The 17,618-nt window shown below is 31.5% G+C and overlaps 1 protein-coding gene across 1 annotated transcript in view; it reads left to right on the plus strand.

Moving 5' to 3' along the window:
* The first annotated feature begins 319 nt into the window (after positions 1-319).
* Positions 320-17,618, plus strand: part of LOC105833487 — a 59,735-nt gene continuing 42,436 nt past the window's right edge. The window contains exon 1 of the mRNA XM_012675263.3: positions 320-473. Coding sequence (XP_012530717.1) covers positions 426-473 — 48 coding nt within the window. The 5' untranslated portion in view covers positions 320-425. The remainder of the gene's footprint in view (positions 474-17,618) is intronic.

Consider the following 17,618-nt stretch of genomic DNA (forward strand, 5'->3'; position numbering starts at 1 on the left):
ATATTTTAAAAACAACTATATACAATGACAAAATAAATAATATTTTTGTCAGTATGTTTTTGGGAATTATATAAAGACGCAAATGTATTAAATATTAGAAATTTGACGCTAATGTACCGATTATTATATAATTTACTTAAATAGTAACGGATTTTTTAAACATTGCACGTCAATATTTGCCGAGTATTAAGAAAATTTCTTTCTTGGAAAGTTTGTGCAGATATCTTGTGTGATAACCTCGGTAATACATAAACTTTGTAATATTTTATCGTCGTATATGTGGCATATAAATATTATATATTGAACATTGGTAGCAGTATATTGCTGGATGAGTGAACTCGCATCGCTGATTGTAGTCTATCATCGAAAGGCGTGTAGAAAACACGCGTTGTGATAACAGACGTACAGACAAAAAGTTCGAAATCATGAAACCAATGATATTGATTCTTAATTTATTTATTGCGGTTGTGCATGTAAGTATTCTTGCAATGTATCGCGCGCGCGCGCGCGCGCGCGCGCGCGCGCGCGCGTGTGTGTGTGTGTGTGTGTGTGCGTGCGCGCGTGTGTACGTAACCACAAATATAATTATAAATAAACTGTTTCTGAATTGTTATTAATAAAGACAGATAAGATAAAATATTAAAAGAAAATTTTAAATAATCTATACAATGTATATGTGGGCTCCTGATATTAAAATAATAATTTAACTTAGAATTAAAAACGCTTTAGGAGCCAGAGCTGGGTAGTATTCGCTATTTGTTTATTACAATAACGATTTGCAGTACAAACGTTTCGGATATTGATTTTGGTCATCTTCGGTGTACATGGAAAAAGTTTAACGCGTTGTTATACAGTTTCTATTATTTAATCCTCCTCATTATTAATTAACTAAACACAAGTTAAGACAAAATAAGTTAAACTCAAATATTAATTTTTTCATTTATGTCGTTGAAAAATTAGGTTTAATAACAGACATTATCTATCCATTTTTTTTTTGTAGATAAGATTTGATTGTGACTTGTGTGTAAAAATGACTCATTACTTCCTCCATTTGAATCAACGTCAGATTTAAAAAATGGGATTTATATCTAGTGTATATCTAGTAATTGTTTATTTAAAATTGAGAAATTTAAAATTAGAATTCTTCCTGTACAATATTAAAAGCTAATCAATAAGTTACTTTTTTTTTAAACTACTACTTATTAAAAAATAATATGATAAACAGGTCAATATATCGAGCCAAGACAAATTATCCTAATACAATATAATTTATTAAATAAAAAATATATAATTATAAATGCGACTAAAAAACAACTATGTAAAAAATGTTAAACAAATTTCGAAATGTTTCGACTACACATAGTCCTCTTCAGTTGTAACAAATTACCAATATTTATGAACTTAACCATGAGTGAAATAACGCAAACAAAATTACAAATAAACAGTTAAATGTAAGTAAAAAATGATGACCATTGAAGAACCATAAAACAACGCATATCGTCTATAAAAATGTGTCATAGCAAATAAAAACGTGAACAAATAAGTAATCCAATCAAGTGAATAATAAAATGTTTCGGCAAGTCGGTTTTCATCTTAAAAGGATAGAATAGATAATTAAAAAGTCCTGTCGAGAAAACTAAAAAATCAAACCCCATGGAATATGTGTGATGAGAATGAAGATTCTACCTCTGACTACCGAACGTTACACTTGTTTTTGGCGCTTTGTCGAATACTCTGCGTGCTTGTTGCTCGTTCTAATATTGTCTGGAATCAACATATATAAGTTTATTATTTTTTTGCAATACGCATATCAGTTTATGTATTCATAAATTACACGTATTCCATGGAGTTTGATTTTTTAGTTTTCTCGACAAGACTATTTTTGACTATCTATTCTATCCTTTTAAGATGAAAATCGACTTGCGGAAAAATTTTATTATTCATTTAATTGGATTATTTATTCGTTCACGTTTTTATTTGTTATAACACATTTTTATAGACGATATGCGTTGTTTTATAGTTGTTCAATAGTCATCATTTTTTAACTGTTTATTTATAATTTCGTTTGCGTTATTTCAGTCATGTTTAAGTTCATAAATATTGGTAATTTCTTACGACTGACGAGGACTATGTATAGTCGAAATGTTTCAAAATTTGTTTAACATTTTTAACACTATTGTTTTTTAGTCGCATTTATAATAATATATTTTTTATTTAATAAATTATATTGTATTAGGATAATTTGTCTTTCCTCGATATATTGACCCGTTTATCGTATTATTTTTGCTTAGCATTAACGAGCTCTTTATATTTGTTTGTTTTTTGTACTATTTATTATTTTGAATTAAACATGAAAAAGTAAAAATCAATGTGTGATCTATTTTTTTCTGAATAATCCATTATGAGCTAATTTTGATAAGATGAAAAGAAGTAAGAGACTCATTAGTTTAAATTATCATTGAGCTTGTTTTCATATCAACTGTATTCTGTCACTGTTAACTATAGACTGATATTAAAAGTAAATTGGAGAAAGAGTCAAGGACAAGTAAATAGATATATTATCTAAATATTCTGTGTCACTTTGTATATTAAAGTTGTTTTCTTGTCTTTATGTTTAATATTTCCGATATTAATCTTTTAACATAGTTAGGTTCTTTATCTAAAATTCTGATTTCGTTCCAATAACAAACATGATTTATTTTGTGTTGCGAGATAGGAGATTTGCATGTTTTGTTAGTGTCCGTTTTGTGTTTTTTTTACTCTCGTTATTAATTTTTTTTGTCCTACGTAGGATGCATTACATTTTTGACAGGAACTTTTATAAACTATGTCGCAATGCTCTGCAGTATCTAGTATATCATTGCTTGTTTTTATCTATGTGTTTAGTTTATTGAGTATGGTAATTTGCATTTTTTTATCGATTTTAATCTTCGACATTTTTCAGATACGTTTTTTTACTTAAGCAATTGTAAAAAAAATTATTTTTTCCATGTTATCAATAACATCGTTTGAGTGATTGTTGTTGCTTTTCTGTAAATATAATATTTTATTCTATTGTTAACTATGTTAAAGACATATTTTAGTGAATATCCGTTGTCTAACAATATTTCAATTGTAATATTTTTTAGATGAAATTTTGGGTGTGACAATAGTAATGTCGATTATACATTTACGTATATTTTATATTATGTAATAATTTTGTCATAAAATGTCTACTTATTAAAGTCAGGGTTCGAATCTAGGGTACTGCGTTGGGCGTCATTGTTTATTATGCTATCCATTACGTTATCGAGCACTTGTGATTAGCAAAGTTTAAATTTTTTTATAATATATTATAGTTATACTATAAAAAATACAAAAATAAAATTCTTTTAAAGTTATTAGAAGACTAAAAAGTGGAGATTATGTCATTTTGAAATAATAATTTTACTGCATTATTCGAATATATTTAATATATTTAAAAAATTGTACGTACACACGGAACATCACAAAAAAAAGGAAAAAAAAGAAAAGATGTGATTCACTTATTAAATTTTAATTCACTCACTTATGTGCACTATATAACAAATACGAAATTTATGTACAGCGTAATTTCGTAGCACCGTTTAGGCGAGAACAATTCGCGGAAGAGAGGCTGAACGCACGCGGCGGGGGTCGACTTACTCGCGCAGAGACTAAGAAATTAGTTCGCGGAAATAATCGATAAATAAGTAGAATTTATCTTTAAATTCCGCGAGTTTGCTCGAAGAAGGCACTTCCTGATGATTCCGGATAATTTTGCTGATGTTATTATAGTCGCAATCGTCACGTCGTGTCTGTTCGTCCGTCTACGAGAACACAAATAATCTCACGATCTTTCATTTTTGCTTTCTTAGTGAAGATGCGCGAATGAATTGATTTGCTATAAGCAAGTCTAAACCGACAAGTCGAAAAAGAGAAGAGCTTTCTTATTGAATGAATCTATTTACTGTAAGTAAGTCTAAGATCGACGAGTTGGATTAGAGAAAAATTCTGCGGTGCCGGAATTTCGCCGGTTTATATAGTATCGGTTTGGTGACCCCGCAGGGTGCGAGGGGATTTTAGCCCTCGGGACCTGGTCGGAGTTATCCTTGTGATTTTCATGTTTCACGCGCGTGTACTCGCTAGGTACTCGTATTTAGCGCGTGATACATGATTCATTGTGCAAATATCGTAACTCCTTGCTGATAAATAATATTCTTATGAATACATATGTGCATGTTTATATATATTAGAATTTAAGGAGAGAAGAAAATTAATATTTGAAATATAATTTGTGTTTTTAAGAAATATACATATATATATATAAATGCGCATACATACATTTGTACATATACACAATTTGATGTATTTATCTGTGGCCAGAGCAGGCAGCCTTGCCCATGCATCCAGTCATGGGCCCATTGTGGCGTGCGGCGCGTATTTTAGCGCTGAACATAACAAATCTGATTTTTTTTCTTCAATATCAATAATAGATTTTTTAAATTTAGGTTTTTGAGATAAGTCAATTGGAGAATTCATTAAACTCTGATTGTGTTCTGTGGAAACGTTTGTATTTACTGTTGTTTCTGTAAACTGCTTTAACTCTTTGTTCACTGTGCTATCATCAGATTTGTTGACAAAACTGGCAGAAATTTGTGAACAATTTTGATTTTCAATGTTGACAAACTCAAAATTAAAATCTAAACTTTTATTATCTTGGGTCACTGTATTGTGAGCATCTACGTTAACAAAAAAAATATTAAATATTAAATATATTTGATAATCGGTACTGTAATTATGTTGGTAATCTGAATAAAATAAATTATATAGCTTTTTAATTTAATATAAATAAAGCTTCTCAAAATTAACTTTTATTTTAACTTAAAATTAAATTAACGTAAATTTAACTGAGTTAATATGTGAGTGACTGAATTATTTATGTAACTTTTAATTTAACTGAATTAATTTTATAATCCATTAACTTTAATTTAGTTAAAAAAATTAGTTAATAAATTTTTTTACCCAACTCTGATTCTAAGGATAATATTATTACATCTGTATTCGTGATAAAATTAGTAATCTGATTTTGTGTTGTAAATAAATTCCAGTCTTTTATCCCATATAGCACAGAAAGATTGCAGCAACATTGTGGCAACATTTCAACGCAAGATTGCAATATTGCATAAACGTTGTAAAATGTTGCTGCAAGGTTGCTGCAAGATTGCAGCAATGGTAAAATGTCCGCTTTTAGAAATATTGTTACGTAATATTGTAGCAATATTGCAGTAAAATATGTATGCAATATTATTTAGAAAAAGATTATTCAAAATAATTCATCTGATTTTAAATAACTATTTTGAATTTAACAAATACAGAGTGATTAGTGAAACTTCAAAAGATAAACTTTGCAAGTTTTGTCTTTTATCTTATATAAGTACATTATAAGATGAGAGACAAAACTTACAAAATTTATCTTTTAGTTGACGTAATCACTCTGTTGTTAAATTCAAAATATAGTTATTTAAAACCGAATGAATTAATCGTTTGGTTAATGTCACTATAATCACTCTGTATTTGTTAAATTAAAAAATACAGTTATTTAAAATAATTTTGAATAACCTCCCAGACAGCACATGTAAATTATGAGAACGATAATAGGATATTGCGAAAGTATATTGCAATATTCGTATAATATTAGAGATACGTCTGTGATATGGCGAGTATATACTCATAACGTACTATGTCCGCGTTGCCTTATTCCATAGAATTTCGCTGGCAGTTTATGAGAATATACCGAATATATCTTAAGAATGTTATACGTATGTCTAAAGTATATCTTCAGTATATTCATTATATGTCTACAGTATGTTCATATTATATGGGCTCATGCATAATGAGAGGAATAAGGAACAAGGAATTAAACATACAGAATTAGCAAGAAGAAATAAGAAGAGGAATTAATCATTTCGCACATCAGGAAGCTATCGCGAGAAATGAAGCGTAATATCTGTTGAATACGCTGGAGTGCTGTGGGAAATTATGCTCAGATAATTGTAGGTTATAACCTAAATAATATATGTATATATATATATATATATATATATTATTATAGTTTACGTTACTATATTATATCTTATGTGCATACCAGAATTATCTGGGCGTAATTCCTGAGAAAACCACGTTGTCCGTGAGTTTGTGTTCGCACGTTCACACCCTACACTTCACCACGTGTCTGCATCACACGGCAGACGAAAATGCGTAACGTTACAGATCATAGATATAGCGTTGACATGATTCACTTTCGATATTACGCAGATATTTTGGAAATATGTGATAGATATACATGAGATATATCATAGGATATTTTACGGATGTTTTGAGTATATTAGATATAATCTCAGTATATTCAGTAGGAGTTGCGAAGTTCAGTCGCTATATTCTAAGTTTATCTTGAGGATATATCAAAATGACATTCTACTGAGACGTTATATGAATGTTTTACGTATATTCGGTATGATCACAGTACATTACGTATGAGAGTATAATATTCGTACGATATCTGGTGCTGTCTGGGCTTGTACTCTGTTATACACAAATCTACATAATAATAGTTTTACACACAAATTAAAACTACTCCAGAATGCATGTATCTCTATAGATGAAAAATTTTAAATAATATAGAACGATCACTTTTACATTATTTTTGAAAAGTTACTGTAATATATTAATTTATTCAAACTGTATTGAATATTAATTTTATCTATTTTCACTATTTTAATAATATTTTAAAATGTTGCTGCATCATTGCTGAAGTAATATTGTAAAATAATGTCTTTGCAATATCTCTGAAACATTACATCGCAATATGCAATGTTGCAACGTTGCAGCAATGTTGCTGCAAGCTTTTGTGCTGTATGGGATCTGTCTTGTAAAATACATTCATTATTATTTACATGCAACTCTAAAAGGACGCAATCTTTGTTTATATCTTTCATACCACAATTATTACTTCTTGATTTCACCTAAAAATTTCAATTTATTTCAATTTCAACTTATAGTAAATAATAGTGCATTTAACATCAAAAGCAATACACTGAAAAAAAAGTAATACATCCAATAAGATATGTAGTTGCGGGCTGCCAACTACAGATATACTCAATACAATAATATATGCTATTGTGGTATCAACATTGTACTTGCATTAACAGCAAATATTATTGTATTGAGTATTTTATGTAGTTAGCAGCCCGCATTTACATATGTTATTGGCTATACTACTTTTTTCTGTATATATGTATATATGTGTGTGTGCGTGCGTGCGTGCGTGCGTGCGTGCGTGCGTGCGTGTGTGTGTGTGTGTGTGTGTGTAATGAATATTTAATTTACCCTTTCATCATTAAGTTTCTTTAGTAAGTCGTCGTTTGTATGGGAAATTTTGTACCATATGTTAAATAAACTTTCATCTTCTAACGGTCCTTTCCAAACAGGGCTTTTATTCAATTTAAAAGAATCAATCTGTTCTTTACCTAACAACTTTTTAAAATCTTCTAAAGAAATACTTTGTGGTGCTTTACTTTGTAGGATATTACAATCTTCATATAATGTAGACGAATATTTTGTTTTCTGCATAACTTTTGAATAATCGATGGCATCAGCATCAAATGGATATAATCCGCACTTTTTAAAACCATTTGGAAGAATTTTCTTTAGATTCATGAGTTCCAAAGTTTTTTGGAGTAATGGAGCCAACTGATATTTTTGTATGCCAACACACAAAGAAGTTTTGCAAAAATCAGCATATATATATTTTTAACCACATTGCTTTCAAAGGTTTGAAAAGTGCCACATCCAATGGCTGGATAATATGCGTTGCATTTGGATATAATGCAATTAAAATAATACCATGTTCTGCACAAAACTTACTTAAGTGTAACGTCATATGTGACGAATGCCCATCTACATACAAAATAATTGGTTTCTTGATTTTTTGTTTAGTTAACCATGGCTTAAAAACATTAGAAATATATTCATAAAAGTTTTGAGCATCCATCCATTCTCAGAATATCCTAGAGCAAATTGTTCCGAAGCTAGTTCTGCTGCTCTTTTGGGCAAAGACTTTCCAGCAAAGAGTATTAAAGTAGGTCCAAGCTCTCCTGCAGCATTTGCTGTTATTAAAATAGTAACATTAGTTTTCTCATTGTTACTGACAATGTTGTACACATTTTTGTGTATTTTTTTTTGCTAATCACTCTTGGGTGACGGATTTAAAGGAATTCCTAAAAATCAGATGTATTACATATCACACAATTATTATGTATAAAATAAATTTTATTAATTTTATTTTTAGATTTAGTACTGTCTAATATAAATACAAAATTTTAGATTAAACACTAAAATAGTCTGAATTTGCTGATTGTAGAAACTGTTAAAAACGTGTAAAAACATATAAAAACATATAAAAAACATATAAAAACGTATTCTCATACTAATTGACCTTACCAGCACAAACAATTCAAGCAAATAGGTAGTACGTATTATTTGTACAATAAACTATAATCTTATTTGTTACTATTTCAAAACATTTTATATTGCATATAAGTATTATTTTACCTGATTCATCACAGTTGAAGATCCTATTCGGTTCTATTAATACAACATTATTTTCAATTAAATAAGCATTAACCTCTTTAAACTATTGGCGAAGGTTAAATTCTGAGACTCTAGCTCTACTTAAATTAAATTTCTCAGAGACTCTTGTCACGATATCAGGATGCCTTTTTATAAATCCCTCATACCAGGTTCGCCCAGGTGTATTATTACTAAATGGGTTGATTCTCTTCAAATTATCACAAATGACTTTAACACTTTCTATTAACTGCGCCTTTGTCACAGGAAATCTCTTATCACAGCTCTCAAAAATCCATTTAACTAAAACTTGTTCTTCTTTCATAGTGAAGAAAGATGCAGGATCAGGCTGCAGAAAAAACTCTAAGAGAGAATTATTTATAAATAATAGGAGGGTGTCTTAAAGAATTAAAACAGAAGGGAGTAGATGTGTAACGTAAAAACAAAAGAAATTGTGATTGTGGGACTTACTCATTACTGGTTCTCGAATAGATCCGTTGGAATCGAAGGGATTTCTTGACTGGATGGAACGGCACTAAACTTTATTCGCGCACTGATTCTACATGATTATTTCTATTACTATAAACTAACTGACTACTGACTGCTACTACTATTATTACTGACTGCTAAACTCTTATTACGGCCTAACTCTTCAAGATTTGATATTATATATACAGAGTCTTACAGAGGGAGGATCCAGATGTGGGTGGTTCAAATATTTTAACTGGTAGGACTCTTTTTCAAAATTGTGTGGTGGGTGAATTCTAAGTTTTCTTATTGGAAAAATAGTTTTTCCTCTTTGCCCAATCATACGTTGAGTAATCTGTCGAAAGTTTCTCTGTTTCCTTCCACATTCTTTCAATTTTATCGAAGGAATCCGACCTATCGCGTAGGTTATCTTCTCTTTGGGTTTAAGGGGATGCTGGACTGCCTCTCAAACTTGATTGGGGACAGTAATGTAGAGTCATTCGTGCACATCATTAATGAGATTTCGTATATATTTCTTTTATAGATTTGGAAATTTTTTTCCCGAATTAAAGTATACATATTAATATCAATCTGTGAATTGGATTTTATATCAAAAACCAAATTTTTTTTTTTTATATTACTCTACTTACCGACTTTTTCCGAATCCGCACTCACACATACATACAAGATTTTCATTAAAAGAAATCATTATGCTGAAGCGTCTAAGGCTCATTTCTAAAAGCACAGAATTGTTCTTTCTTTTAATGCAATGTGCGAGGCACGCTTGTTTTGTACGTACAAAGTTTAAAACTATTATACGCAGAAAATGTTTTTACGAGTCGACCGCAGGAGTCGATTACAGAACTGTGATTTTTTAATTTTTGTTCGTTTTTCATATAAACTTGTGTACTGCGCACTCCGTTAGTGTCTATATTTTAATTCTGGAAAAGGATTTTTAATTCTGTGTAATCAACAAAAAGATTTTTTAGAAAAACAATAATTGCGTTTAATCGGTAAAACAGACCCATCTCCAGCATCCCCTCAAGAGATAAATAATTTTTTCTATCGTGCTACGATATGGGTTGCAGATGGAGGAAACGGTTATTTATTTTTTGCTTACGTTTAGATACTTTATTGCTCATTTTTTGTGAGGAAACGTGAAACTTTGCTTAGATCCCATGTTTGTTTTTGAATTTCTATCTTCAGAATTTATTATTTGTTGACTCAATATTCAAAAGGAATCGGAATTATCTACTTGGTCGTTTCGTCCATCTATGTTTGTCATTACGTTTCTAACAGACTAATCCTAGACGCATAAAAAATTATCGGAGACCGTTGAAACGGAATTTCTTTTGTAAATTATTAGTTTTTCTGACGAAGGGAAATCGTGGAGTCTGTCGGACGTAACACTACAAAATTTCCGAAGTTTTCAATTTCTGTGAGATTCAAACTGTGATAAACAATTTAGTCTTAATATAGATGTGTAAATATCTATCTATTTATAAACTATAATATTTAAAAAATGTTAATATATATTTTAATGTAGATTCTGTTTTTTAATTAATTATATACTGTTTTTATGAAATTCGCAGTAATTAACGCCTCCACAGTAATACCTGCATCTACCCTACCTCAAACAATCAAAAAACAATTCGCGAAACTGCCTCTACATCTACACAGAGAAAAACCTCAGAGAGGTTTCTCTCTGGTCTCCAACTGTCTCACGTTGCGTATACACTTATACACTTATTTACAGCAAACCTTTCAAAACTTTTACCTCTCTTAAAATATTGTTTTTTTAAAAGACACATCAGTCACTATTAGACATAACGGTATAAGGCCTGGTCTACAATAGCTGGAGTAAGCATGAAAAGTAAGAAGTAAGAGTAAGGTAATTTTCTTCTGCGCTGTGATTGACCGAACGTTGAGAAAAGCAGAAGTAGGAGTAAGACGAAATGGAAATATTTTTTCCCGACTGGTGACTACAAAAATTGTTATATTTTGATTTTAACAACTTGACCTCGAAGGTAATGATGATAATGAAGAAAGGATTCTTTAAAGACATAACCTTTAATAAAAAAAAAGAAAATTTTGGACACAATATTACCAACGCAATGAAATCTTGGATCAACGTCAGATTCCAGATATGTACACTCAATCAACAATTAATTTTTTTACTACGATGTAAAAAATTGAATGTTACACCATCGCATCCCACATAGAAATTGGCATCCAGTGGATGTCCAATGGACGTCCATTAAACCTCCATAGATCCATGGGACGTCTATGTCCATGGTGGAAGTCAGATGGGCGTCCATTAGAGGTCTAGTAAACTTCCTTAGCTCCATTGGAGGTTTATCTCCATGGCGGAAGTTAGATAGACGTCCATTAGGGATCCAGTAAACTTCCATGACTCCATTGAAGGTTTACCTCCATGGCAGAAGTTAGATAAACGTCCATTAAAGATCCAGTAAATTTCCATGCTTTCATTGGAGGTTTACCTCCATGGCGTTCGTTAAATCGACGTCCATTAAAGATCTAGTAAACTTCCATAAATGTATAAAACATTTACTTCCATGATGGAAGTTAGACAGACGTCCATTAAGGATCTATTAAACTTCCATAGCTCTATGGAACATTTACTTCCATGGTGGAAGTTACCCAGACAACACGCTTGTCAGAATGAAAACTTTAAGAGAATTTTTTAAAGAAAACATTTAAATATCTTGGAAATGGTGTCAAAATGGTAACATTTATGAGAGATGTCTATTATGTTGAGAATGGTTGGAGATGCTAACTTGGGATAAGCAGTGGTATTATCGGAACACTTTAGAGACTTTATGCTTATCCATAATTAATTAATTAATTAATTAATTAATTAAACCTTATAGCATGTGTATCTGGAGAATGGTTAGAGATACGAACTTGGGATAAGCACTAGTACTATCGGATATCTTCGCATTAATTAATTAATTAAATAATTAATTATATATTTAATTAATTAAATGTTATACCATGTATATCTCGAGAACGGTTGGAGATACGACCTTAAAATAAGCACTAGTATTATCAGATAATTTCAGATTAATTACTTAATTAAAATTTAATTAATTATTAATTAATTAATTATATTTAAAAAATGCAAATCTCGAGAATGGTTGGAGATACGAACTTGGAATTAGCACTAGTATTATTAGATGTCTTCGGAATAATTAATTAATTAAAATTTAATTCAGTGCTCGGAATTAGTTGCACATTTCGCCTCGATTCCTGAGGCACCGCCTGCTATGCCCCCACTATCGCTGTAGGCTCGACGGCCGAGCCGCCGATCGCGCGCGTGGCCTTGTGTCTCAGGAGCGTTCTACGATAGATATGCCTGGTCCATTCGCGTGATTAAAAAATTCTCTTGCGCTGTGAATAATTTTTTTATTTTTACAGACAATTAAAGTTATTAATAATATTTTTCCTCCTGGGTGATGTGGAAAGCTATTGACAAAATTGCAATTATTACATTGTGTTATATTATGCTCATTATATGTATATACAAATATGTTTATAAACGTAAAAATAATATTAATAACTTTAATTGTCTGTAAAAATAAAAAAATTATTCACAGCGCAAGAAAATTTTTTAATCACGCGAATAGACCAGGCATATCTATCGTAGAACGCTCCTGAGACACAAGGCCACGCGCGCGTTCGGCGGCTCGGCCGTCGAGCCTACAGCGGTAGTGGGGGCATAGCAGGCGGTGCCTCAGGAATCGAGGCGAAATGTGCAACTAATTCCGAGCACTGATTTAATTAACTAATGTTTTGTTTAAATATGTCATAGTAAGTTAATCATAGTTTCATGGATTTAAGTTGCCTAACACCACAAAATATATAATATCCGCACAGATTTACCTTTCTTTAAAAAAAGGTAAAGAAAAGACGCCAAATGTATGTGCGTGCGTGCGTGCATGTGTGTCTTTAAGGTTTTACTATGCTTATGTTGGGATACATGAGACAGTACAATCAATATGTCTGGGCAATTTTTATGTGACAGAATATTAGACTTCAATTGCATCGCATTATTTAATGTCTAAAAGAAATGTTTATTAGGTTATTTATAATAAAAGAGTAAGAGAATATTAGGTCGTATATTCCGCGTGTCGCAACAAAAAAGAACAATGATACGCATACATACAAGTAGACATTTTCAATATGGAAGAAAAAGATAATTGTAATTTTAATACATATACACAAGTGGATAGAAATGATAGACATACTAACTGTACTAATTCGGATACGTAATTTTTTTCAATGTGGAAGCATGTGAAAAAGGAAATATCAATCTGAAATAGTGCAGTTAATATGTCTAGGCATTTCTATTTGCTTGAGTATGTGAGAGAATATTAAACTTTTTGTCGCGTAATTTAGTTTGTTAAAAACCTAATATTATAAGCAATAAAGTAAACTTGAGAAAATGTTAATTTTTGTATTGTCGCAAAAAAAACAAAGTTATATACATATACATATACAAGCGGATAAAAATATTTAGACATACTGACTATATACTATTGCAGAGTATCTTTTTCAATGTGAAAGCATGTGAAAAACAAATATACTCCGAATAATATAGTTAGTAAGTTTATGCTCCGTTTATATATGTGTATTAGACCTTATAAACATCGCATTATTTATAAAAATAATTGATAATTAATGAAATAAACATGTGAATATTACAGATAAAGAATAAAACCAATATAACTTTGTTTTGTTATTTTAATTAAATCTGAGTCTTAATCTTTAATTAGATATAGACTTTAAAATTGTCTTGAAGACCTTCATATATATTAAAAAGAAATGAGATATCTAGTACTACAAAATGAGTAAAATCCCAACAAAATTACCTTTTTTAAAAAAGGTATAAAAAAGCTGTTAGAAGTTCCACGGCTCTAGTTTTAAGTTCCTGCGATACTGGTGGATCCTCTCTTCTTTGTCTAAGCGATGCTGGTTCGAGCTCCGACTGGAGCTCTGAGTGGGATGATCCGAGGATGGGAAAGAAACGAACTAGCTTCGTAGCAATAGATCCCGGTTTATTTCTTCATTAAATTACAATCAGCTTAACTGCTGATCTCCACTCTCACAAAGCACAATGGCTCGTATTTCGCAAGTCACCGCGATCACGGAACGATCATGCAGCGAGCGAGTGCTCCGCATATGAGGAGCTCCGTCGAAAATGGCTCGCGTGTTGGTCGGGCGCGCAAGCCGGCGAATTTATCGTATGTTTCCGAAACCGCGCAGAGTGATCGAAGTTGATCGACACTTTCTCGCTCTAGAGAAAAGCAAGTACCTTCGTTCGCACCACTTCGCTTCCACGGCGCGTACGGACTCTCCGAGAGAGAGACACTTCCACGGTGCGTACGGGCTCTCCGAGAGAGAGACAATCTGCGACCGATATTGCTTTACTCGACGTGACTGTTTTCGAAGCCGATCTGTCGGTGTTCTGAGCTCCAAAATTCGCCGCTTCGCACGCTCTCGTCAAAACCGGCGACGCAGTCGCAACAACCTCCCGGTCGACGGGACCGATCGGTGGCTCCGCTCCGCGATTGTTCGCTAAATCGAATCAGCGATTTTGTGGTCCACCACTTAGCCGAAGCCACGCGTGAACAAAAGCGTCAAGTATACGTGCGCATAAAACGGCCTCAAAAATCTATTTTTGTACAAAATAATTTTTATTTAGCATTACAAATGTGCACTACAAAGGAAATTTTAATAAAATTGTCTTTTCCCCCAAAAAGAACATAAAGTTTATTTTCTCTACAAAAATTATGATATAAAGAAAATGCGCCAACTATGAAAATGGATGTTTATACGAACTAAAACATCCACTTTTACAAATAATTATTTGTTCAATATTACAAATAAATATTTTAATACAAATTTTATTATAAAAACTTGGCGCCGCTAAACCGAATTGGTCGTTGAAACTAAAATGAATGATGAAGTTGGTGTAAAATTAACAAAAGTATTTATTCTAATAACAAATAAAATAAAATTAAAAAGAAAATACAAATAAACGCTGAAGTCGTGATCTCACAATTTTGTAATAACGGTATATAATCGAATTTAAAACGCATAGTGAGTATGAATATAGTTGTACAAATATTATATAAGTATGTGGTAGGCGGAGAGGGGAAACAAAAAATTTTTTTGTAAATTCTATAGTTATAACGGTAAACGCGGAGCAAAGAAATAGTCGAGGGGTTTACTAAATGGTTACATGAGGAAAACAGAGATGCTTAAAGTCATAAGAGGATAAACAATAGCGCGGGAGAGAGTGGGGGTGGAATGTCTTCGGATTCAGGGGAACTTATGGGAGAGTAACTTGAAGAAGGAGGAGGTAAACTAGAAAAAGAATATGTCGGGAATATCTGAGGAACGTGTTCATGTTCTTCAGTAATTGGTGGCGAAGGGGAGGGTCGAGGAACACTAAGTTCTTCGAAGGGGGTAGGAGGAGAGGAAGGTCGAGAAACACTAAGTTTGTCGAAGGTGGTAGCTGGAGAGGAGGGTCGAGGAACACTAAGTGGGAATTATTTATAAAATAATAGGAACGTGTCGTAAAGAATTGAAACGGAAGGGAGCAGATGAGTAACGTAAAAACAAAAGAAATTATGATTATGGGACTCACTCATTGCTGGTTCTCGAGCAAATCTGTCGGAATCAAAGGGATTTCTTGACCGGGTGGAACGGCACTAAAGTTTATTTGCACACTGATTCTACATGATTACTAACTAACTGTTTCACTAACTAACTAATTAACTAACTCAACTGAGAACTGGGGTGAAAACTGCTTATTAACTCATTACCGATTACTCCTTACTGATAACTGAATACTGACTAACAACTGACTATTAATTAACTCTCTTACTAGAGTGAAAAACTAACTGTTAACTGGCTGTTTCTCTTCAAGATTTGGTATTATATATACAGAGTCTTACAAGGAAAGGATCTAGATGTAGGTGGTTCAAATATTCTAATTGGTAGGACTCTTTTTCAGGATTGTGTGGTGGGTGAATTCTACGTTTTCTTATTGGAAAAATAGTTTTTCTTTTTAACCAATTATATATTGAGTACTCTGTCAAAAGTTTCTCTGTTTCCTCCCACATTCCTTTAATTTTATCGAAGGGATCCGACCTATCGCGTAGGTTATCTTCCCTTTGGGTTTCAAAGATAAATAATTCTTTACCGTGCTAGACGTGTGACGGTATTGTTTGCAGATGGAGGAAAAGGTTATTTATTTTTTGCTAATGTTTGGATTCTTTATTACTCATTTTTTGTGAACAAACGTGAAACCTTGCTTCGGACCCAAGTTTGTTTTTGTATTTCTACCTTCAAAATTTATTGTTTGTTGACTTGATATTCAAAAGGAGTTTATTCTCGATATTCAAAAGAAAATTATCAACTTAGTCGTTTCGTCCATCTACGTTTGTCGTCACGTTTTCAACAGACTAATTCTAGATGCATAAAAAATTATCGGAGACCGTTGAAACGGAATTTCTTTTATAAGTTATTTGTTTCTTTGACGAAGAGAGAGAAATCGTGGAGTCTGCCGGACGTAACAGTTGGTCAAATTCTAATTCAATCTCAATCTCAATCTCTAGTCTGATATGGCTTTGATTGTTTTAAGTTTGTCTTTAGATACAATTTTGTTAATTACGAAGTATTTTAATGTTAAACTTAAGAAGATTTTTTAATATAAGATTAAACTATAAATATTAGCCTTTTGTATTAAAGCAAATTATTCGGTTTAGCAGCGCCAAGTTTTTGTAGTAAAATATTTATTTGTATTAAAGTATTTATTTGTAATATATATAATTTATTTGTATTAAAACTTATTTGCCAACTCAATATTATGTCCTATATTTTTTGCCAATATGCTTCCTGACAATTTTTTTCTGCAGGCGCACGGCAGCTTTGTATCGGCGCACAGTAGCCAATAATTACAAAGGGCTAATATTCATAGTTTAATCTTATATTTAAGAATCTTCTTAAGTTTATCGTTAAAATACTTCGTAATTAACAAAATTGTATCTAAAGACAAACTTAAAACAATCAAAGCCATATCAGACTACAGGGGTGAGATTGAATTAGAATTTGACCAATTAATTGGTTACATTTCAATTCAATCTCAATATCAATCTTTAGTCTAATATGGACTTAATGAAAAATCAAAGTATAAATACCAACCAAAGAATAACAAAGTAGATGTTCCAATTTGTATAAATATCTACTTTATAGTTGGCGCATGTTTTATATATATTATTACTTTTGTAGAGAAAAAAAAACATAATATTCTCATTTTATAGTGTCAAATCTAAAAAATTGTTTTGTATTATTAAAACTGGCTAAAGAATAGTAATAATGTTTTAGTAATAATAACATAAACAAATAATATACATGATATATGTGTAATAAATATCAAAAATATTAATAAAAAGTTAATAAAATTACAAGCCTCTGAAAGAGAGAATAAAAAGAAG

The sequence above is a fragment of the Monomorium pharaonis genome, chromosome 4 (assembly GCF_013373865.1).
Source record: "Monomorium pharaonis isolate MP-MQ-018 chromosome 4, ASM1337386v2, whole genome shotgun sequence".
Taxonomy (NCBI): domain Eukaryota; kingdom Metazoa; phylum Arthropoda; class Insecta; order Hymenoptera; family Formicidae; genus Monomorium; species Monomorium pharaonis.